The sequence below is a fragment of the Hypanus sabinus genome, chromosome 11 (assembly GCF_030144855.1).
Source record: "Hypanus sabinus isolate sHypSab1 chromosome 11, sHypSab1.hap1, whole genome shotgun sequence".
NCBI lineage: Eukaryota > Metazoa > Chordata > Chondrichthyes > Myliobatiformes > Dasyatidae > Hypanus > Hypanus sabinus.
In genome coordinates this window covers 65,426,524-65,450,340 of record NC_082716.1, presented here as the reverse complement: position 1 = coordinate 65,450,340, position 23,817 = coordinate 65,426,524, and the positions used below count along the sequence as shown (strand labels likewise).

The window sequence follows — 23,817 nt, the reverse complement described above, 5'->3', positions numbered from 1 at the left end:
GACCCGTTCAACGAGAACCATTCTGCGCAGCTATGAACACAGACTGAGCGGAAACTGAAGTTTCCACCTACATGGGAACAGTTCGGATATCCATTCGCTGGAAGCTCTGGAACATCACACTTCGCATGATGAAACGGAAAGTTAAGAATTGAATAATAAGTGCACATACACAAAATGTGTTAAATTAGAAATTCTCAAGGCATCTTATCCAGTGCAGTGACACACATTATGTGGGGAAACCTGCATTATACTGTACTTGCACATCTCACAAACAGGTGCGTAAATGGAGACCACTCCATACTTCACATCATTGAATATTTTAGCAATTAGGAGCAATCAACCTGTCTCTAGCCGCCATTTGTTAACTCCAGCTACACCCACTCAGCCTCTGATGCTATTTTCATTCTTCCCTTCTCCATCTGCCTATCACCCACCCCTCCTTGTCTGCATCCTCCTATTGCTTATCAGCTCTTGCTCCGCCTGTCCCCTCACCTCTTTATTTTGGCTATCTCCCCTCTTTCTCTTGATCCAGAGTAAGGGACGTGGCCCTAAATATTACCTATCCACTTCCCTGCAAAGGAGCAGTCTGACCAGCTGGGTTCGTACAGAGGCTTGCTGGATAAGCTAGCATCTGCAATCTCTGGTGTCGCTGTTGGAGAAAGATGTTACTAGGGAAATCAAACTTTTATAGCATTGGAAAGACTTCCCACGTTCAATAAGGTAAAATCTAAACGGAAAAACATCCTTTCATTTATACGAGTGTGTCAATTCAAATACAAATGCCCTGTATATACTGGCATGGGCATGTGATGAGTCAAATCTGGAAAAATGTTGAGAGGTTTCACAGAAAATGCATTTGGCCTTACCCACCGTTAACTCACTGCTGCATACAGAGGAAGAGAGGGAGGTGAGATGTGCTGGCACCTCACCCTACGTTGGTTTAAGTGCAGGCATCAGCAATGTGCTAGCTTTTACACTATAGCTAGCTGGCAACTCTCCATCGACCCATTTGCAATTTGAGAGCTCACACCTGTCAAAGGTCTTCGGAAGGCTTTGTATTTTTTCTGATACTTAAAAAAGTCCAACTGGGCAATGAAGTAGAACTGTACTAAGGTCACAGTCAAAGTTGAGTTTACTGTCATGGAAAGGGACAGGATTGTGGAAATGCAGATTAATGAAAGATCACCTTCACACGTTGGTACAGGTGATGACCACTTTCCAGAGCTTTCACATCGCTGTCTCGGCGACCCGATCAAGGTAAACCCTTCTGCACAGTGATAATCACAGGCTGAGCGGAAAGTGAAGTCTTCACCTGGATGCGAACAATTCCGATACCCATTTGCTGGAGGCTGTGGAGCATCACACCTCACCGCTGAAATGGAACATGAATAATTGAGTAATAAGTGCACTTTAGATATTCTCAAAGCACCTCACCAGTGCAGTGACACACATTACATCGGGCAAGCCTGCAGCACATTGCACTCGCAGGTCTGACAAACGAGAGGGTAAACTGGGGCTCACTGTGTACTTCACTGAATTGACTGTTTTAGCATCTGTTTCATATGAACAATCAAGCTGTCAATCAGCCGTTCTTTGTTAACTCCAGCTACCACCACCCAGCCTCTGATGCTATTCTCATTCTTCCCTTCTCCATCTGCCTGTCACCCCCCTCATCAGCATCCTCCTGTCACCTATTAGCTCTTGCTCCACCTGTCCGCTCACCTCTTTGATCTGGCTATCTCCCTTCTTTCTCTCAATCCAGAGTATAGGTCTTCACCCTAAATGTTACCCATCTCCTTTGAGGTACCTTCTGACCATCTGAGTTCATGCAGAGATTTGCTTTTTGCTGCATAAACTAGCGTCTACAATCTCTGGTTTCTCCGTGAGTGTTGTCCAGAGAGACTAGGGGTACAAGTACATACTTCCCTGTCAGTGGTGACAGAATGGTGAAGAAAGCACATGGTGCGCTGGCTTTCACTGGACAGTGTATTGAGAACAAGAATTGGGTTGTCATGTCACACCTGAACAAGATGTTGGTGAGACCACACCTGGAATGCTGTGTACAGTTCTGGTCACCATCTGGGAAGGATGTGATTAAACTAGAAAGGCTGAGAAAAGATTCAGAGGAATGTTTGTGGGAGAGGACTGCTTGAGTTTTAAGCAGAAAGTGAAGTAGGCTGAGGAGGGAACATAGAAGTTTATAAAGTTATGAAGGGCATAAAGAGGGTGAATTATCACAGCCTTTCTACCAGGACAGTCATCTAAAACTAGAGGGTATTGGTTTGAAGTGAGAGGAGAAAGATGTTACTCGGGAAATCAAACTTTTATAGCATTGGAAAGACTTCCCACGTTCAATAAGGTAAAATCTAAACGGAAAAACATCCTTTCATTTATACGAGTGTGTCAATTCAAATACAAATGCCCTGTATATACTGGCATGGGCATGTGATGAGTCAAATCTGGAAAAATGTTGAGAGGTTGCACAGAAAATGCATTTGGCCTTACCCACCGTTAACTCACTGCTGCATACAGAGGAAGAGAGGGAGGTGAGATGTGCTGGCACCTCACCCTACGTTGGTTTAAGTGCAGGCATCAGCAATGTGCTAGCTTTTACACTATAGCTAGCTGGCAACTCTCCATCGACCCATTTGCAATTTGAGAGCTCACACCTGTCAAAGGTCTTCGGAAGGCTTTGTATTTTTTCTGATACTTAAAAAAGTCCAACTGGGCAATGAAGTAGAACTGTACTAAGGTCACAGTCAAAGTTGAGTTTACTGTCATGGAAAGGGACAGGATTGTGGAAATGCAGATTAATGAAAGATCACCTTCACACGTTGGTACGGGTGATGACCACTTTCCAGAGCTTTCACATCGCTGTCTCGGCGACCCGATCAAGGTAAACCCTTCTGCACAGTGATAATCACAGGCTGAGCGGAAAGTGAAGTCTTCACCTGGATGCGAACAATTCCGATACCCATTTGCTGGAGGCTGTGGAGCATCACACCTCACCGCTGAAATGGAACATGAATAATTGAGTAATAAGTGCACTTTAGATATTCTCAAAGCACCTCACCAGTGCAGTGACACACATTACATCGGGCAAGCCTGCAGCACATTGCACTCGCAGGTCTGACAAACAAAAGGGTAAACTGGGGCTCACTGTGTACTTCACTGAATTGACTGTTTTAGCATCTGTTTTATATGAACAATCAAGCTGTCAATCAGCCGTTCTTTGTTAACTCCAGCTACCACCTCCCAGCCTCTGATGCTATTCTCATTCTTCCCTTCTCCATCTGCCTGTCACCTATTAGCTCTTGCTCCACCTGTCCGCTCACCTCTTTGATCTGGCTATCTCCCTTCTTTCTCTCAATCCAGAGTATAGGTCTTCACCCTAAATGTTACCCATCTCCTTTGAGGTACCTTCTGACCATCTGAGTTCATGCAGAGATTTGCTTTTTGCTGCGTAAACTAGCGTCTACAATCTCTGGTTTCTCCGTGAGTGTTGTTCAGAGAGACTGGGGGTACAAGTACATACTTCCCTGTCAGTGGTGACAGAATGGTGAAGAAAGCACATGGTGCGCTGGCTTTCACTGGACAGTGTATTGAGAACAAGAATTGGGTTGTCATGTCACACCTGAACAAGATGTTGGTGAGACCACACCTGGAATGCTGTGTGCAGTTCTGGTCACCATCTGGGAAGGATGTGATTAAACTAGAAAGGCTGAGAAAAGATTCAGAGGAATGTTTGTGGGAGAGGACTGCTTGAGTTTTAAGCAGAAAGTGAAGTAGGCTGAGGAGGGAACATAGAAGTTTATAAAGTTATGAAGGGCATAAAGAGGGTGAATTATCACAGCCTTTCTACCAGGACAGTCATCTAAAACTAGAGGGTATTGGTTTGAAGTGAGAGGAGAAAGATGTTACTCGGGAAATCAAACTTTTATAGCATTGGAAAGACTTCCCACGTTCAATAAGGTAAAATCTAAACGGAAAAACACCCTTTCATTTATACGAGTGTGTCAATTCAAATACGAATGCCCTGTATATACTGGCATGGGCATGTGATGAGTCAAATCTGGAAAAATGTTGAGAGGTTGCACAGAAAATGCATTTGGCCTTACCCACCGTTAACTCACTGCTGCATACAGAGGAAGAGAGGGAGGTGAGATGTGCTGGCACCTCACCCTACGTTGGTTTAAGTGCAGGCATCAGCAATGTGCTAGCTTTTACACTATAGCTAGCTGGCAACTCTCCATCGACCCATTTGCAATTTGAGAGCTCACACCTGTCAAAGGTCTTCGGAAGGCTTTGTATTTTTTCTGATACTTAAAAAAGTCCAACTGGGCAATGAAGTAGAACTGTACTAAGGTCACAGTCAAAGTTGAGTTTACTGTCATGGAAAGGGACAGGATTGTGGAAATGCAGATTAATGAAAGATCACCTTCACACGTTGGTACAGGTGATGACCACTTTCCAGAGCTTTCACATCGCTGTCTCGGCGACCCGATCAAGGTAAACCCTTCTGCACAGTGATAATCACAGGCTGAGCGGAAAGTGAAGTCTTCACCTGGATGCGAACAATTCCGATACCCATTTGCTGGAGGCTGTGGAGCATCACACCTCACCGCTGAAACGGAACGTGAATAATTGAGTAATAAGTGCACTTTAGATATTCTCAAAGCACCTCACCAGTGCAGTGACACACATTACATCGGGCAAGCCTGCAGCACATTGCACTCGCAGGTCTGACAAACAAGAGGGTAAACTGGGGCTCACTGTGTACTTCACTGAATTGACTGTTTTAGCATCTGTTTCATATGAACAATCAAGCTGTCAATCAGCCGTTCTTTGTTAACTCCAGCTACCACCTCCCAGCCTCTGATGCTATTCTCATTCTTCCCTTCTCCATCTGCCTGTCACCCCCCTCATCAGCATCCTCCTGTCACCTATTAGCTCTTGCTCCACCTGTCCGCTCACCTCTTTGATCTGGCTATCTCCCTTCTTTCTCTCAATCCAGAGTATAGGTCTTCACCCTAAATGTTACCCATCTCCTTTGAGGTACCTTCTGACCATCTGAGTTCATGCAGAGATTTGCTTTTTGCTGCATAAACTAGCGTCTACAATCTCTGGTTTCTCCGTGAGTGTTGTCCAGAGAGACTAGGGGTACAAGTACATACTTCCCTGTCAGTGGTGACAGAATGGTGAAGAAAGCACATGGTGCGCTGGCTTTCACTGGACAGTGTATTGAGAACAAGAATTGGGTTGTCATGTCACACCTGAACAAGATGTTGGTGAGACCACACCTGGAATGCTGTGTGCAGTTCTGGTCACCATCTGGGAAGGATGTGATTAAACTAGAAAGGCTGAGAAAAGATTCAGAGGAATGTTTGTGGGAGAGGACTGCTTGAGTTTTAAGCAGAAAGTGAAGTAGGCTGAGGAGGGAACATAGAAGTTTATAAAGTTATGAAGGGCATAAAGAGGGTGAATTATCACAGCCTTTCTACCAGGACAGTCATCTAAAACTAGAGGGTATTGGTTTGAAGTGAGAGGAGAAAGATGTTACTCGGGAAATCAAACTTTTATAGCATTGGAAAGACTTCCCACGTTCAATAAGGTAAAATCTAAACGGAAAAACACCCTTTCATTTATACGAGTGTGTCAATTCAAATACAAATGCCCTGTATATACTGGCATGGGCATGTGATGAGTCAAATCTGGAAAAATGTTGAGAGGTTGCACAGAAAATGCATTTGGCCTTACCCACCGTTAACTCACTGCTGCATACAGAGGAAGAGAGGGAGGTGAGATGTGCTGGCACCTCACCCTACGTTGGTTTAAGTGCAGGCATCAGCAATGTGCTAGCTTTTACACTATAGCTAGCTGGCAACTCTCCATCGACCCATTTGCAATTTGAGAGCTCACACCTGTCAAAGGTCTTCGGAAGGCTTTGTATTTTTTCTGATACTTAAAAAAGTCCAACTGGGCAATGAAGTAGAACTGTACTAAGGTCACAGTCAAAGTTGAGTTTACTGTCATGGAAAGGGACAGGATTGTGGAAATGCAGATTAATGAAAGATCACCTTCACACGTTGGTACGGGTGATGACCACTTTCCAGAGCTTTCACATCGCTGTCTCGGCGACCCGATCAAGGTAAACCCTTCTGCACAGTGATAATCACAGGCTGAGCGGAAAGTGAAGTCTTCACCTGGATGCGAACAATTCCGATACCCATTTGCTGGAGGCTGTGGAGCATCACACCTCACCGCTGAAACAGAACGTGAATAATTGAGTAATAAGTGCACTTTAGATATTCTCAAAGCACCTCACCAGTGCAGTGACACACATTACATCAGGCCATCTGGGAAGGATATGATTGAACTAGAGAGGCTGAGAAAAGATTCACAGGAATGTTGCTGGGAGAGGAGTGCTTGCATTTTAAGCAGAAAGTGAAGTAGGCTGAGGACTGAGCATGGAAGTTTATAAAGTTATGAAGGGCATAAAGAGGGTGAATTATCACAGCCTTTCTTCCAGGCCAGTTATCTAAAACTAGAGGGTATTGGTTTAAAATGAGGAGAAAGCTGTTACTCGGGAAAATCAAACTTTCATAGCATTTTTTTATACTATAGCTTGCTGGCAACTCTCCGTTGAACTACTATATGAACCTCAGCACATTCTGGGTCAATGAGTGTGAAACGAGCTGCTAAGAGAAGAGAAATACAGAAGCTCCTAAAAGGGAACTGTATGTGTATGCCACAGTACAAGGGGCATTATTCCACTGTGATCCTGCTGCTCTTTTCTTGCCAATGCACAGACTGTAGTCATTAGCAATTTAAAAACATCTTCCTCCTGTGCTGTACTAATTGCTGTCAGGGCTCCAGCTCTCAGTAGCATAGTCTACTAAGCCACAAGTCTATCGAAAGTGTTAGTGCTGTTGATTTTTTTTGAATTGGCTGAGAAGGAGGCTGTGCAGGGGAGCCAGCATGCTCCCCGTTTACTGATGTTGATCTGAATGCCATAGCGAGACATACAAGGGCTATAAGGTGCCAGGAAGTGGTTGCAGAATAAGTTCCTGGAGTGCTTTGCAATGCAGAAAGAAATGCTATTATCTTACAAGATGAGCCAAGGTTAGTGCTCTGATACATAGAACCACAATTGCAAAAGCTCAGTGAAGGGCAGTCTTAAATGAAAATACAATCACACATATCCTTTATTGTCAATGTTCTAAGTTCTATGTTCATTTATTTAGCCTAACACATGGTACATGCAGATAGACTGTCTTGAGATGCTTGGGAAAGAAGGGGTACTGCATATCTCAGTACGTTTTCATTGGCTGTATCTGAAGTGGAGATCACTTGGTTAGAAATACGAGTTACCAGAGACACCTTAGCCTTCCTTTCAGCACTGATATGAACTGCTCCAAAGGCTGAAGTGAACTCTCTGCCATTTATTCATACATTGGCATGTTGTGATACTCTGAGTCAAGGCTGATTTCTTCTTGGACTTTATTCTTTCAGAGAGGACATCTTGCGCAGAATCAAAGCAACCACATTCTGTGAGGCCTTCCCTTGGAGGAATTGTGTTGTAAAATTGCATGGAGATAAAAATAAAATGCAGTTAAATAGATGACGGGATTCCGATGACAAAGTAATCAGGCGTAACTGGTATAGTGAGATAAAGCTTTTAGATGGATCAGGCAGTGTCGTCTCCTGTATTACACCGAGTACACTCCTCACCATCTCGAAACAAATGATTTCCTGAATGGGAATTGAAATGCTTCAGATGAAAGGGAAACTGTCTTTACAGGTTCAATCTTTAGACTTTAATACAGTAGGCAACAATGCAGATACCATCATCTTTTTTCTCCCTATGATGTGCTTAGAAAGTAGATTGCAGGGTGTGCATTGGTTCACAATCTTCACAGCCCCTGCTCCTTGTACTGATGAAGGCTTAGTCCACCTACTTGAAAGGCAAATACTTGCAGTGTTGTGGGGAGAGGGCAGGAAGTAGCACAGGCTGAATTTCCCTTGCACAGAGATTGCACTACCTTACTGGACTAAACAGACTGACTATACTGTAGCCAATCTGTGATTCTTCTGGTGAAGCTGTGGAAGATTAAGTGGATAACAGTGAGGGATCTGATTCTCTCTACTGCAAGCACCCCCACAAGGGTCAGCTCAGAGTCTCATTTTCTGGAGTCCTGTAGCATTCTCCTCTAGGCTTCTAGATGGGGTTAGTCCAGTGGCTATTGTTATATGATCTGTATTTGCTGGAATATAGACAGGAGTCAGAAGTTAAGATATGGTCCTCTTGAGGAATGGTAGTTAACATGATGGTTGAAGAATTGTGTGAAGACCTTGCCTACACAGCATTGTGCATGAATAGTAGTTTGTCATAGTCAACAGGGAGTTTGCACTCGGAGAGATAGACCTTATGAATCATCTGGAGGTCTTGGTTCTGAAGGAAAGGCCAAAGTTCCACAGTATTGTAGCTTATTACTTGATATACTTTTGGAGATTTGTGTACCACTCAGCCCAAAGCTCAAAAAATGGGGGGGGGGGGGGGGGGGAGAGCTGTGCATCATGGGAGTAGCCACCACTACAAGAATGACTTGGAGGGTAGTAAGTTTAGAGTGACTGCCACCTTCATACCTAGGACTTTTTCCATAGAATAGGAGCTTGGGGTGGTAGGGGTGGGGTAACCTGATAGACTTACTATACAAGTTCATGAGCGGCATAGACTAATTGAAAGCACATGTTCTTTTTCCCCCAGGGACAGGATACTAAAAACAAGAGATTTAAAAGGAACATCAGGTGCAGTCTCCTCATGTATGGTGTGTATTTGCCAGAAATTGTGGATGAGGTGGGAATCTTAATGAATCTAGATAACTAGATGGATAAAAGAGGTTTAGAGAGCCATAGGCCAAATATGGGCAGATAGGACCAGACTATGGGCCACACAATCAGCATAGATGAGTTGGGACGAAGGTCCTGTTTCCATGCTGAATGACTCTACGATTCAGTACGAGTGACATCTATTGGATTGCAGTGAGGGAATTTGAAAGCAACACAGTCTATGATAGAGCTTTGGATTATTAACAGCTGAACTTTTGTGTTCATCTTTACATGGTCAAAATGTTACTATTAGAATGATGAGGGTAAATAGCAACACTTTCACTTCCACTGTTATGACATAAATTAGGTTTATTCCAAACTATAAAATTAATTGCATGTTAATTATAAAATTATATTTGCAATTGGATTGTAACTGAAATATCACACATTATGACAACCACCCTTGAATCTGCAGTCACTGACCAGGCTAATGCAGTTCTCTGCTTAAATGGTCTTTGACATGTCCTGACAGATGTTCTGTGCTTACCATGTTCGCATTCTGACCCATGGAACCCTTCATTGCACTGGCAGGTATAATTTCCTATAGTTTCCACACATTTTCCATTAACACATGAAGTAGGTTTGCATGAAGCTGTCAAAAGAAAACAAGATATGTACATGTCTGCAGAAACTACAATCCTAAAGAAGGACTCTTTACACATCCATGTTCCTAACCATAGTTGGAGCACATTTTGCTCAATTCAAGCACTTGAGTAGTTTTTCAAAGTTTCTGTTTTCAATGAACTTCAAGAAAATGCTGAATATTTTAAATGATTGTATTTACATTTTACTGACAAGTCAGAAAGTACAGTATTGTAATGAATGATATCAAAAGCACATTGGTCTAATGAGAAAGAGCAATTATTAAAAGTGGAGAGAGCACAGAAGCTGGTTCTGCTGATCGTAAGAACAAATGTACTTTAATAATACCATGGGAGCTCAAATGTGCTGTATGTGGACATGTTCATAAATTGGGTGTTTGGTAACTAGGGGGATGACCTGTATGTAAGAGTACAGCCAACACTGGGTAATTAATGAAAAACAATTAAAAAAATCTTTAAGCACTAAAACTGTACTGAAAATAGAGAAAGAAAAAATAATGCAAAGCAATATAATATTTCACAAGTAATGTGATTAGTTGATTTTACCCTGTTGCCCTCCTGTCAACCCAGTAATTTTTGTTATCCTCTTACCTTTGGAAAGATACAGAATTTATACACCAAAAGCAAATTGAAAATGGGAATGTCAGTAAAATATAAATACAATCATTTAAAATATTCAGTATTTTCTTGAAGTTCATTGAAAACAAACTTTGAAAAACTACTCAAGTAAAAAAATTGCAAAATCTGCAATGCCAGTTTAGAGGAAGTAGTTCCAGTTGTGGCTGGATCAAGAGACAAGTTTCTGTTCTTGAAGTGTACATAACTAAACGTCCCAAACACACCAGCTGGATAACATCCCATGACCATAGCACAGGTCCTTGCCGAGAGGTTGAATCAGATTTTATGGAATAAGTGGCCCTTGGGATACCTATATTGAGTAATCACAATCTAATTTATAAATTTGAAGCAGCTACTAGTTCTTGCCCGAGGTCCTTCATTAGTTTTCACACCACATTCTGTGGAATTTAGCAGCTTAGGAAGACATCTTGCATTTAATGAAAACTAATCAGCAACTAGCCTTCACTAATGGCATGCTGATCTACTTGCCCTGCTGATTACATATTTAGCTGACCAACTTTAAGAAAGCCAGAGCATTAAGATCCAAGTGGCAGTCCTGGCATCAAATCAGCACTGCCTGCTCATTTTAGTAACTATTTTTTTAAACTCCAAATACATTTAAAAGGAATAGGCCAACAGAATCTTACCCAAGTAACACAGAGCTCGTTTCTGTCTTTCTGTACAGGGATCGTTATTCCATTTTCCTGCATCTTTCTGTCTCTTTATATAGATTTCCACACAATCCTCTCCGCCAGGAGTTGGTTCACCTTCTGCCCAGTTTTCTGCTTTTTTGTCCAGTGCTTTGTTTGTTCCAACCCAGGTCCAAACACCAGCAATCTTCCTTATCCCAATCCAGTAGTAAGTTGGATTTTTCGGTATCACCCGATTTAGATGATTAATTTCCTCTTGGTTCTGAATTGCAACCAGGTCAGTGTACAACTCTTGGCAGTACGCTCTGGCCGCTGGCCATGTCATATTTTTCTGTGAATATTCATAATTCCATGTCTGGACTCCTTCCCAATTTACAAATGCTGTGAAAGCAATACATTTGCAATAAAATTGAGGATTCTGGGCATAGGCAAGAGATTCAACAGCACTTGTAAAGTAAAAAGTTGTGTCTTGGAGCTGGCCTTGAAATAGTCTCAGTGACCTACTATACATGGTGTGGTCTTCCCTTTTTCCAACATAATCTGCTGTTGAAAATTGATTCAAAGGGATTCCTCACAACTCAGATGACAGCAAGCCATCTAAAGAGCCAATCACATTAAAGAGGAAACACTCTGTCATAAGTCAGGTGTTGAATCAGGACACAGACATTGGAGTCCCAGAAACAGGACCCAAGGACAGGACAGGATGCAGTCTAGGCTGGGGAAGCAGGTCCAGGACAAGGGACTTGGAACAAGGAGCCTGGGGTGGACTCAGAGCCCGAGACTGGACAAGGACCCAGAACCTGGGTCTTGCCTTGGGCTCAGACCCCAAACCCAGGTGAGGACATGACAAGGCTTGGCTAGGGACTTGGGGTCTTGAGGCTTGGGTCAAGGCTTGAGGCTAGAGGTTGCAGGCTTGGAGCTTGGGGAACTGAGGCTGGAGCTAGGGGCAGACTAGGAACTGTACATCAATATGGAGCCAGGACTTAACCACCAACAAGCCAGGACTCATCTATAACTCCACATCAAGGTGGGGCAGAACCATCCACAGGGCAACAGCAGAGCAGCCTGACTTACCCCACAGAGGCAAGGACAGGAAGAGACAAACACCAAGGAACAACAGACAGTTCCACCTCTGCATCAGGGTAGCTCCAAGTAGCTGTTACAGCCAGCTGCCTTGGCTGGCTACAGAAGCAACCAGATCCCTACCTAGCTCAGAGTGGCTGACAGCCACCCAGCTGGCCCAGGAAACAGCTGAATCCATACCACAATGGCAGCTCTGACTAATACCAGCAAGGCTCCCAGAAGCCACAATTCTCCAACACAGCCCCAAGGATGGCAAGAGCCCATTCCAGCCATCTGTACCATGAGTATCTTGACAAGACAACCCCCAACCACACACCATACCAGGGCCACTTATATTCCCAGTTCCAATATGAGCCTCAGGTGTTTCTGGTTAAGTCCAACCGCAGCAAGGGACTGCCGGAAAACCTGGAGTCCGGAGTCCGCGGACCGGACCACAGACTTCGGATTGAACCACCACACTCTGATGTCTAAAAGGAAGAAAATTACAACTGATAAAAAAACAATGAGCCACATGCAACAAGACAGGTAGTCGCAGAACCTGTTGAGGTGAGAAACTCAGTATGATGGAGCTCGACATTAAAAAGGAATAATGAAATAATCATACTAGTAAAGCACTTTCCATGACCTCTGTACATATCAAAGCAATCTGAAACCAATGGATTGTGGTCATTATGGCAGTATATACCGAAGAGCCGCCTGCCATGATTGTATTGAAGGATGGAGCAGGTTCAATGTGTCAGATTATCTACTCCTGCTCATATTTCTGTGCTCTTATGGAAGTTAAAACTTGATCAGGATACTGGGTAAACACGAGGAAATCTGCAGATGCTGGAAATTCAACCAACACACACAAAATGCTGTTGGAACACAGCAGGCCAGGCAGCATCTATAGGGAGAAGTACAGTCGATGTCTCGGGCCGATTCCCTTTGTCAGGATTAACTGAAAGTAGAGATAGTAAGAGATTTGAAAGTGGGAATGGGAGGGGGAGATCTGAAATGATAGGAGAAGAGAGGAGGGGGTGGGATGAAGCTAAGAGCTGGAAAGTTGATTGGCAAAAGGGACACAGAGCTGGAGAAGGGAGAGGATAATAGGATGGGAGGCCTAGGGAGAAAGAAAGAGGGAGGGGAGCACCAGAGGGAGATGGAGAACAGGCAAGGAGTGATTGTGAGAGGGACAGAGAGAGAAAAAAGAGAGAGAGGAAAGAAGGAAAAAAGGGAAGAATAATAAATAGATAGATAGATAGATAGATAGATATATAAGGGGTGGGGTAAGAAGGGGAGGGGGGCATTAACAGAAGTTAGAGAAATCAATGTTCATGCCATCAGTTTGGAGGCTACCCAGATGGAATATAAGGTGTTGTCCTACAACCTGAGTGTGGCTTCATTTTGACAGTAGAGGAGGCCATGGATAGACATATCAGAATGGGAATGGGACGTGGAATTAAAATGTGTGTCCACTGGGAGATCCTGCTTTCTCTGGCAGACAGAGCGTAGGTGTTCAGCGAAACGGTCTCCCAGTCTGCGTCGGGTCTCACCAATATATAAAAGGCCACACCGGGAGCACCGGACGCAGTATATCACACCAGCCGTCTCACAGCTGAAGTGTTGCCTCACCTGGAAGGACTGTCTGGGGCCCTAAATGGTGGTGAGGGAGGAAGTGTAAGGGCAAGTGTAGCACTTATTCTGTTTATAAGGATAAGTGCCAGGAGGGAGATCGGTGGGAAGGAATGGGGGGGTGGGGGAACTAATGGACAAGGGAGTCACAAAGAGAACAATCCCTGTGGAAAGCAGAAGGGGGAGGAGGGAAAGATGTGCTTGGTGGTGGGATCCCGTTGGAGGTGACGGAAGTTACGGAGAACTTCCGTAAGTTACGGAGTCAGGATACTGGGGATAATTTCCATTCTCTTCTTTAAAGTTTTCCTTTGAAGCCTTTATATCCATCATAAATCAGAGCACTGTGTACAGGAGAAGGGATGTTATGCAGAAATTGTGTAAGACATTGGTGAAGCCAAATTTGGAATGTTCAGTGCAGATGGTCAGATATCTGCAAGAAATAATCTATATGCTTGAAAGAGTACAGGGAAAATTTCCAAGGATGTTGCTGGGACATGATGTCCTGAGTTGTAGAAAAAGGCAGAATAGCTTGATTTTATTTGCTGGAGCATAGGAGAATGAGGAGAGATCTTATAGAGGTATAAAAATTATGAGTGGTATAGACAGGCCCTTTCTCTTCATGTTGGGTGAGACTAGAACTAGAGGACAGGTTTGGGCTGAAAAGTGAAATATTGAAGAGGAATCTGAGGGGGAGCTATTTCACTCAGGGATGGTGTGAGAGTGAAATGAGCTGTCAATAGAAGTGTTAGATGCTGTTTCAATTTTAGGATTTAAGAGAAGTTTGAACAGGTATACAGATAAGAAAGATATGGAGGGGTATGGGCTGGGCGCTGATAGATGGACCAAAGGGCCTGTTTCGGTATTGTAGTGGTCAATGATCCTATGAATTACAATAGCCTGTAAAAGAAGGCTCATGTATACACTTGATGCTATGCTGAAACCTGGATTTTCTGCTCAGAGCTTAAAACAGGATTTGAAGCTACGAGGATCTGAACAAAGAAAATGTGTTGACGTTAACTTCCTATTCCTGATTCAAAAAAGAGAGAATCTATGCCAAAATTACAATTTTTACAGAGAAATGGAAAAGTAATAATGTACCATATATGGCCACCAAAAGCCCAGCATGAGAAACACTCTTCTGAAAGCAGATTTTGACACGAAAAGCCTATTGAAAGAAATAAAACATTAAATCTCTTCATGTAAATAATAAATGAACAAAACATGCACATAAACATTGAAAAATACATACAGGTATTCTATATTATTTATCTTGATGTATTAATCAAATTTTACACTAGATCCTACCCCTCAAACTCATTGATAATAACGTCTTCATCACATCCCTCAACATACTCAACAAAAGTATCACGATGTTCTTCCCTGCCCACATTGAGTGTCATTACAGCCCTCCCCTCACTCACCAAGGGTGTCACCCTTCCCCACACTCACTGGGAGAGTCACCACCCCACGTTTCCTCCAAGAGTGACAACCCCCTCCTGCACTCACGGACAGACTGTGAAACCCCTCCATTGCCACAGCGAGGCACACAGTTATTGTAAGATAATTCTCATCAACTCACTCCCCTTCTGCCTCTTTGTCTCATTCCAAATGTGCCCTCTAACACTCAGGGCAGAAGTAGGGTTCTCTCTGGGTCAGAAAGTGACACATCTCTGGGACGGGAATTTCCTCATGGACATCCCTGTGGTTTACCCCCTCGTCCTGGGCTCAGCAGAGCAGTTTATTATCTCTATGGTAGGTAATTACCTTACGTTCCTTCCACACGTCTTCCTTCTATATTGAAATGAGCACTCGGTCTAAAGCGTGCGCAGGACACTCCTCAACAGGTTACTGTGCACACTGTATTTGCTGCCCTTATCAATCAGGCAGAGAAAACCAGGCTGCCCCAGAGGAGGCTGAGCTGGCATAGAAAGGCATTTTGTGCCATTGCATCTATCCTCTCCAAGCAGCAGCTCAGGCTATGTCCACAATACACCAGATAAATCCATAACCAAAGCATTTTTGCTTCGTTTTTACACTCCGTCCACACTAAAACGGCATTTTCAGCCCCCGAATCTGAAGCTTTTCAGAAACGCTTTCCAGAGTGTGTATTTTTGAAAACACAGTTTGGGCAGATCAGTGTGGACGGGGTAACCAGAGAAATCTGAGAACACTGTCAGACGGCAGTGCACCATTTCATTGTTTTCTTGAATGCAAACTAACAATTTCAGAACAGACAGCAACAAGACTGAAGCCAGAAGAGTTAGAAATGTACTCACCAAATACTTTGACCCATAACTTACTGAATAAATAAGTATACTCACTTTGCCCTGTTTTCTGTCCTTGCTCGTATGAAGGTGGTTTACCTATTTATGCAAGTACTTCTCTGACAATAGATGTGTAACAACCTAATGTAACTTTGTATGGAAATGCAAGATAATACTGATGCAGACATGTTTTACACATTTAACAAAGTGCTTTATTAATGCAACAGAGTTAGTCAGTTTGTCAATGTTCGTCGTCAGCCAGATCATACAATCTGTGAACTCCCTGTCAGTTGCCTCCATATGCTTCAGTATTTTTTTTTACTTTTAAATCCTCCTGCATGAGAGCCAACAGTTGCCTGTCGTTTAAGTTTTTCTAGTCCGTAATTGAACAAACACGCACCGTCTTTCACAGTGAGATTTGACACTAAACATGTGGCTTGTTTACAGTAGATGTGTCCTGTGCATGCGCAGTAGGAGGAGATTCCCCGAAATCTCCATTTCAATGTGGACGGAGATATTTTTAAAAATGCATAGTGTGGACGCCTATCGTTTTTACGCGAAACCGACGTTTTCAAAATTATCTGGTCTAGTGTGGATGTAGCCTCAGAATCAGACTGTGCAAAAGGAGGTTGAGCAGTCACGTTGGAGAAGAGTTTTTAATGATGGATTTATATGAAGAAGTATAGGAGTGAGCTTGGACACCTGAATGTGCTTGTCGCCTGTTCGTATGTCTTTGTAATCCCATGATAGTTGCTGCTAATGTAACTGCTACAGATGCCACTCATATAAGATCATTCAAAAGTTTAAAGAATCTCCCAAAATCATGTAAGTGATCCATTGAATGCCTATAATTCAGTGCCTGTTGCCTTTTAGGACATGGTCAAAAATGCATGAGCTCCCCATAGGAAACAATGGAACTTTACTATCTTGCCAGTCATAGGAAAGTGGACACCAGTTTGCCCTGACTCTCCCTAAATCCCATATGTAGGAACTGATTTAGTCTCAACAGCAGATAAGAACAATGACAAAGATCTACTTAACAAAATATAACCTTCTAAAACAGAAAATGAATTACAAATCAGAAACTGGTTTCATCTCAACAGCTGTTATGCAAATAACAAAAATCCATTTTAAAAACCCTCTGAAAGAAAAAATGAGTGAAAATAATATACAAAACCTACCATTTTAGGGGAATGTTCTGCCTTTGCTTTCTTCTCCCTCGTTTTCCTTCTGTTGGTGTTTTGATAGTTATAAGAACTTCATGTTATTTTGCCTGTACAGAAACGGAGAGCAGCACAGTGACTGTTAGTAAGTCTGATGCCTCTGACCACGAATGTATCCTCCCTGTCATCAGATTCTCTAATGAGAAAAACTTCCTGCAAACTTGTTGAAAGAAAATATTTCTGCAACCCAAAAGTTAAGCACCAATTGCTGCTGAACACCAGTTTTAATTAATCACCAGATCATTTATATTCAGAAACCAACTTTAAATCAAGCAGTTTGTTGACAACACACAATAAATTTGTAGAAATATGTCATGATACTTTTAACTGCAGCTATGCAAAGGGATGCTGGACCCAACACTCTTGATTATTTTATTTAAGAAAGAATTTAAAAGGAGGAAGTTGAATTCAGGAAGAAGATTACTTGGACTATCCTGAATTCAGGATTGCTCAATTAAGACACTTGAGGAGAGGCTCAATATTTTGGACCATTTAACTGTCCCTAAATTCTGAAGATGCGGGCAGAATTATTCTGTTGATTGAAATATTGAGGCAGAGCAACCTGATTGTACTCGTTTTGTACTGATGATGGCATGAAAGTCAGGTTAAGGGTTTGTATCTGACTATTTCAGAAAATGATTCTGATGATCCAATAGCACTTAACCAGACCTTTGTTTCTTTCACAAACAAGAGAAAATCTTTGGATGCTGGAAATCCAAGTAACACACACAAAGTGTTTGAGGAACTCAGCAGGCTAGGCAGCATCTAAGGAAAAGAATACAGCCAATGTTTCAGGCCAAGACCCTTCAGTAGTACTACTGGAGAAAAAAAGATGAGGAGTCAGATTTAGAGGGTGGGGGTAAGGGGAGGGAGAAACATAAGGTGATAGATGAAACTGGGAGAGAGAGGGGGGCGAAGTAAAGAGCTGGGAAGCTGATTGGTGAAAGAGATACAGGGCTGGAGAAGGGGGAATCTGATAGCAGAGGACAGAAGGCCATGGGAAGAAGAAAAAGGGAGAGGAGCATTTGAGGGTGGTAATGGGCAGGCAAGGAGATAAGGTGAAAGAGGGAAATGGGAATGGGGAATAGAGAAGGAGGGGGGCCCATTACTAGAATTTGGAGAAATCGATGTTCATGTCATCAGGTTAGAGGCCACCCAGAGGGAATATGAGGTGCTGCTCCTCCAACCTGAGTGTGGTCTCCTCTACTGTCACGATAAGGCTACACAAACATGTAGTAGGCTGTATCTCAAATAACAGTAAGTCAAAGTACAGAAAATAGTAACCTATCTTGATGTTAACAAAACAAAATAGCTGGCCACTGACTTTAGGAAGAGAAGAGGTGCATATGATCCTGTTTCCATTTACAGTGCAGTGGTCAAGAAGGTTGAAAGCTTCAAGATCCTGGGAATGAACATATTCAATAACCTGCTCTGGTCTAACCACATAGATGCCATGGCCAAGAAAGTGCACTAGCACATCTACGTCCTTAGGATTCTGAAGATATTTGGCATGTCCACTTTGATCCTCACCAATTTTTAGTAATGCACTTCTCTGTATGCATCAAGTTTTCATATTGGATTTACACTGCCTGTGGTCACAAGAAACTGCAAAAAACTGTGGACCCAGCTCAGCATATCACAGATTCTCTGGTATGTTAAGAATCACTCTTCATCTAACAAATTTCTTCGTTATGTACCTGCATTTTATTGTCCGCCGGTATTGCAGTTTATCCAAAACTGTTATCGAACCAGAGGGGATAACTTCACACATTACATCACAGAACTGTTCCCACAACCTATAAACTCACTTTCAAGGACTCTTCATCTCATGTTCTCAATATTGACTGTTTTTATTTATTTATTTATTTATTAGATTATAGCTATTGTTGTATTTTTATTCTTTCTCGGTAAAATCGGAAGTATGGGGGTGTAGCCAAGCACACTCATTTCTCAATTTCTAGGAACGTTCAGACTATTCAGTTAGTGATTAATATTGTGACTTTCTGGGGATTTACTGTAGATAAATATTGCTGTGTAGGCCTAATTGTTTAATGCTATTGTGTAGTGATTTTGGGATGACACCAGTTGTAGATACTATTATTGGGAAAATGTATCTACCCTATTCATGTTCCAGTCTTTCAATTTCCTCTTTTAATTCAGCGTACTTCTGTCATTTTTCACTTAATGATTTCTCTGTTATGTATGTTTTGAAAGGATATATGTATTAAATAAGTTGTTCTTTCTTTTTATCCTGCATTATTATATCTGAACAGTTACTATGGGTTGTCATATCTGTAATAATGGAGCAGTCATAATATAATTTTTGGGACTCTTGATTCTAAAAGTCAACATGGCTTTGTGAAGGGAAGATCGTGTCTCACGAACCTGATAGAGTTTTTTGAAGAGGTAACAAAAGAAGTTGATGAAGGTAGGGCAGTGGATGTGGTCTACATGGACTTTAGCAAAGCATTTGACAAGGTCACTCATGAGAGACTCATCCAGAAAGTCATGAGGCATGGGATAAGTGGAACCTTGGCTGTTTGGATAAAAAATTGGCTTAAAGGAAGAAAACAGAGGGTAGTTGTGGAAGGAAAGTATTCTGCCTGGAGGTCAGTGACTAGTGAAGCGCCGCAGGGATCTGTCCTGGGACCCCTGCTATTTGTGATTTTTATAAATGACCTGGATGTAGAGACGGAAGGATGGGTGAGTAAGTTTGCGGATTACATGAAGATTGGAGGAGTTGTGGATGGATCTGTAGGTTGTCAAAGGTTACAAGAGGATATAGACAGGCTGCAGAGTTGGGCAGAAAAATGGCAGATGGAGTTCAATCCGGATAAGTGTAAGGAGATGCATTTTGGAAGGCCAAACCAGAAGACTGAGTACAGGATTAATGGTTAGTTACTTAAGAGTGTAGATGAACAAAGGGACCTTAGGGTTCAAATCCATACATCCCTCAAGGTCGCTGCACAGGTTGATAGGGTAGTTAAGAAGGCTTATGGGATGCTAGGCTTCATTAACGGGGGATTGAGTTCAAGAGTAGAGAGGTCATGTCGCAACTCTACAAATCTCTGGTGAGACTGCACTTAGAGTATTGTGTTCAATTCTGGTCAGCTCATTATAGGAAGGATGTGGAAGCTATGGAGAGGGTGCAGAGATTTACCAAGATGTTGCCTGGTTTGGAGAACGAGTCATATGAAGCAAGGTTAGCAGAGCTGGGACTTTTCTCTTTGGAGCGTAGAAGAATGAGAGAGGACTTGATAGAGGTCTACAAGATTATGAAAGGCAAAGATAGGGTGCATATCAGTACCTGTTTCCCAGGGCACGAATAGCAAACACCATAGGGCATATGTACAAAATAAAGGGAGGGAAGTTTAGGGGAGACATCAGGGGTAAATTTTTTTTTACACAGAGGGTTGTGAGTGCCTGGAATGACTTGCCAGGGATGGTGGTGGCTAAAACATTAGGGGTATTTAAGAGCCTCTTGGACAGGCACATGGATAAAAGAAAAATGGAGGGTTATGGGATAGTGTGGGTTTAGTACTTTTTTAAAGGATTATATGGGTCGGCACAACATGGAGGGCTGAAGGACCTGTACTGTGCTGTAGTGTTCTATGGTTCTATGGTAAAACTGGATCAGCTTTGTATTTATAGTAAGGTATGGTTTCTTTTATGAGTTTGTATTTTAAAGCAAGATTTCAGTGAATGGTGTTTGCCATTTGATCATGCCTGTGTGAGTAATCAGATTGAGTTAAACTGCTTCAGGATCCTGTTTCTGGTGTCCCTTGGCATTTTTTTGCATTTATTGTCTTGAATTTATTGGTCTTTTATTATGTAATGTTGATATTTTTGTGTTAAAACCTGGTTCTATATTGCCACAAGGAACCATTCTGTTTCTGGGAAGAGGTCTCCAACTTTGAGCTAGGCATTCATTGCTTCCTTGTCAATACCTATACTGCTCAGATCATGGGGATGTCTTCCATGGCGGGTCATGCTTTTCCTCTGGTTAACTTTTTCTTCTATACTGAGAATTTCTTCATTTTTCTGGGCTGTGCTTTCATTTAAGTTTAGTGGTGAGTACTTCTTATCAGAATTGTGTATGCTAACATGGAGTGCTGAATCATGTTTTCATTGATAAAAATATATCCTTATAAGTTTTATCTAACTATTGTGTAATTTTTTAAATGTCTGTTATTCCTCTTCCTCCTTCTGTCCTAGGTAGTGTTAATCTGATTGTACATAGTGTTTTCTAAAAAGTAGTCATTTCAGTTCTTACTTTTCTTTGTAAAATCTCCACATTGGTTTCAGACCAAAATATTATGCCAAAAGAATACATTAATATGAGTACTGAGAAAGTGTTAATTTCCTTTGTTATATTTTCAGTACTGAGCTCTGTTTGGCAGATTTTCTCAAGCCTTGAAGCAAATTGTGTCAGAAGTTAGCATTCTTTCTCTTTCTCTTTTGATATTTGCAGTGTGTTGTCTTTTGTGCATTGGAAATGGGTGTGGTCATTCTTTGATTCTATTGTGTTTCTTGTATTTACTGTGAATGCTCGCTAGAAAATGAATCTTAAGGTTGTATATGGTGACATGCTGTATATGTACTTTGACAATAAATTTGCTTTGAACTCTAGAACTTTATTCTACATTCTGTAATTGTTTTACCTTGTTTTAGCATTGCAATGAATTGATCTGTATAAATTGATTTGTGTCACTGTACCTCAGTACTTGTGACACAAATGAACCAATTTACTAATTTACCAAACTGGGGCTAAGTGGCATGATTCCTTTGCTTATGACACAGATAAACTGTACTTTAAAATTTTACTAATTAATCCACCATGTCAGAGACTTATGTAAAAATATTGGACATTGATTTGGCTTCTAGAGAAATGATTTTATTTGGCTATAAATAATTCTAGTGAAATCATAAATATGAGGAAGATCGCAATGCTTTCTGCATTCTCTATTTCAGTATAGTTGTAAACAGGTGCCAACAGATTGATAGAGTTCAAATCTTTCCATGTTGCTTCCTCTCCCCATAACTTCCTTTATACAGAGCAAGCGCTGCATATCTTGCGGATTTTAAATGAGGGTGCAGGCACCTGCACTAGGTTTTACCCCTGCCTTTACAAGCCTTTAAAGCAACTGCCAACAGTGTAGAGTGCTCCCCTCACTGAGCGCGAAAACCATCTCACTACTGGTATTGTTAACAGTTGGATTGAAACAGCAAAACCAACCTCTAAATATTTTCATAGAAGTCCAAAGATTGTGTTTAAAGGTTAAGCTGCAGGTGGTAACTTCAAAAAGAATTGGATTATTTGCAAGACTGGTAGGTGATTTTAGGGTTTTGCTGATTTTTGTTGACTTTGAATGTGATATCAGGGTGGATTTGTAAAGGGCAGATCACTCCTGATAAATTAATTTATTGAAGAAGTGTTTAAGGTAGTGGTAAAAACACCTACAGATATTAGTTAACAAACTTCTCAGAGTCATTTGATGAAGTACTCCACAAAAAAAAACTGAGCTGAAGTGACAACTCATAGAATTGAAGACAATTTGTTGACATGGCCAAAAGACTAACCAAATGACAGGACACTAAAATGTCCTTCAGAAGGGCATGCAAATAGGTAGATTGTTGCTAGTAATGCCCCATAAGGATCTATAACAGCAACCACCACTTGCCTAATTACTAAAACAAAAGATGGAAATTATTTACCAATGACAGAAAGATGGAAGGTCTTGTAAACTATTGAAATTTAAGCATTAAGTTACTGAAAAGGAATAAATTGGTCCAATTTCATCAGAAGAACATTATCTTTGGACCATACAGGATAGAACAGAATACTTTTTAAATGATAGAAAGCTGCTTTCAGTGGAGATCAGAAGTCCCTTATGGATATTTTAACAGAATGGATTGGAGTCATAAAAAAGTAGAGCACAGACACAGGCCCTTTGGCCCATCTAGTCCATGCCCTGCCCTTTAAGCTGCCTACTCCTTTTGACCTGCACTGGGACCATAGCCCTTCATACCCCTCCCATCCATGGACCTATTAAATGTTGAAATCGAGCTCTCATGCACCACTTGCTCTGGCAACTCATTACACATTCTTATGGCCCCCTGAGTGAAGAAGTTTCCCCTATGTCCCCCTTAAACTTTTCACCTTTCACCCATAACCCTTGGCATCTAGTTGTAGTCCCAAACAACAGTGGGAAAAAGCCTGCTTGCATTTAGATTATGAAAGATTCACAGACATTTTGAAAACATACATTATAAAATAGCCATGAGGAATACTAACCTTTCAGAGGACAGAAAATAGGAAATAGTGCAGCTAAAGAAAGCCCTAATTCCACCAAGCTGGAGGCTGGAAGCATTTCTGAGTACCTGCGCTTCAGTCTGGGAACCTGTTGTCGATTTAACACAACACCTCAGCTTCAAGAGTGAAGTTGTGAAGAAAAATTACACATACGAGGATTATATCTTCTGGAATTTAGAAGAATTAAAGAGTGATTAAGGTACAGAAATAGTAGTTTCGTGGATAAAAAGGAAACATGTTCTACTGGTTGAAAGTCTGCGACTGAAGGGTATGGACTTCAACTTACAGTCAAGCCTTTCAAGAATGAAATTAGGAATTACTACCATGCAGAAAAGCTGATAGATATCAAAAACTCTCTGCTGCAAATTCCATCTGATGTTAATGCTCAACCTGAGTCTGATTATATTTTATTAATTGAAAGGTTTGGAGTTCAGTCATTTATCAACCATAACCTCATGGTAGATTGGGCTCCAAGAGTCCTACTGATCCAATCCACTTTACTCCTTTTTTATCCATAGTTCACTTAATCTCTGTTCAGAATCAAAATTCAGATTTAAGGCT

The 23,817-nt window shown here is 41.8% G+C and overlaps 1 protein-coding gene across 1 annotated transcript in view; it reads right to left on the bottom strand.

Moving 5' to 3' along the window:
* LOC132401598 (L-selectin-like) overlaps positions 1-17,053 on the bottom strand; it is a 39,496-nt gene extending 22,443 nt beyond the window's left edge. The window contains exons 1-8 of the mRNA XM_059983619.1: positions 16,902-17,053; positions 14,555-14,621; positions 10,757-11,140; positions 9,377-9,481; positions 6,078-6,263; positions 4,439-4,624; positions 2,826-3,011; positions 1,187-1,372 (exon numbers count right to left, since the gene is read on the bottom strand). Of these exons, the coding sequence (XP_059839602.1) occupies positions 1,187-1,372; positions 2,826-3,011; positions 4,439-4,624; positions 6,078-6,263; positions 9,377-9,481; positions 10,757-11,140; positions 14,555-14,621; positions 16,902-16,904 (1,303 nt within the window). The 5' untranslated portion in view covers positions 16,905-17,053. The remainder of the gene's footprint in view (positions 1-1,186; positions 1,373-2,825; positions 3,012-4,438; positions 4,625-6,077; positions 6,264-9,376; positions 9,482-10,756; positions 11,141-14,554; positions 14,622-16,901) is intronic.
* Positions 17,054-23,817: the final 6,764 nt, after the last annotated feature.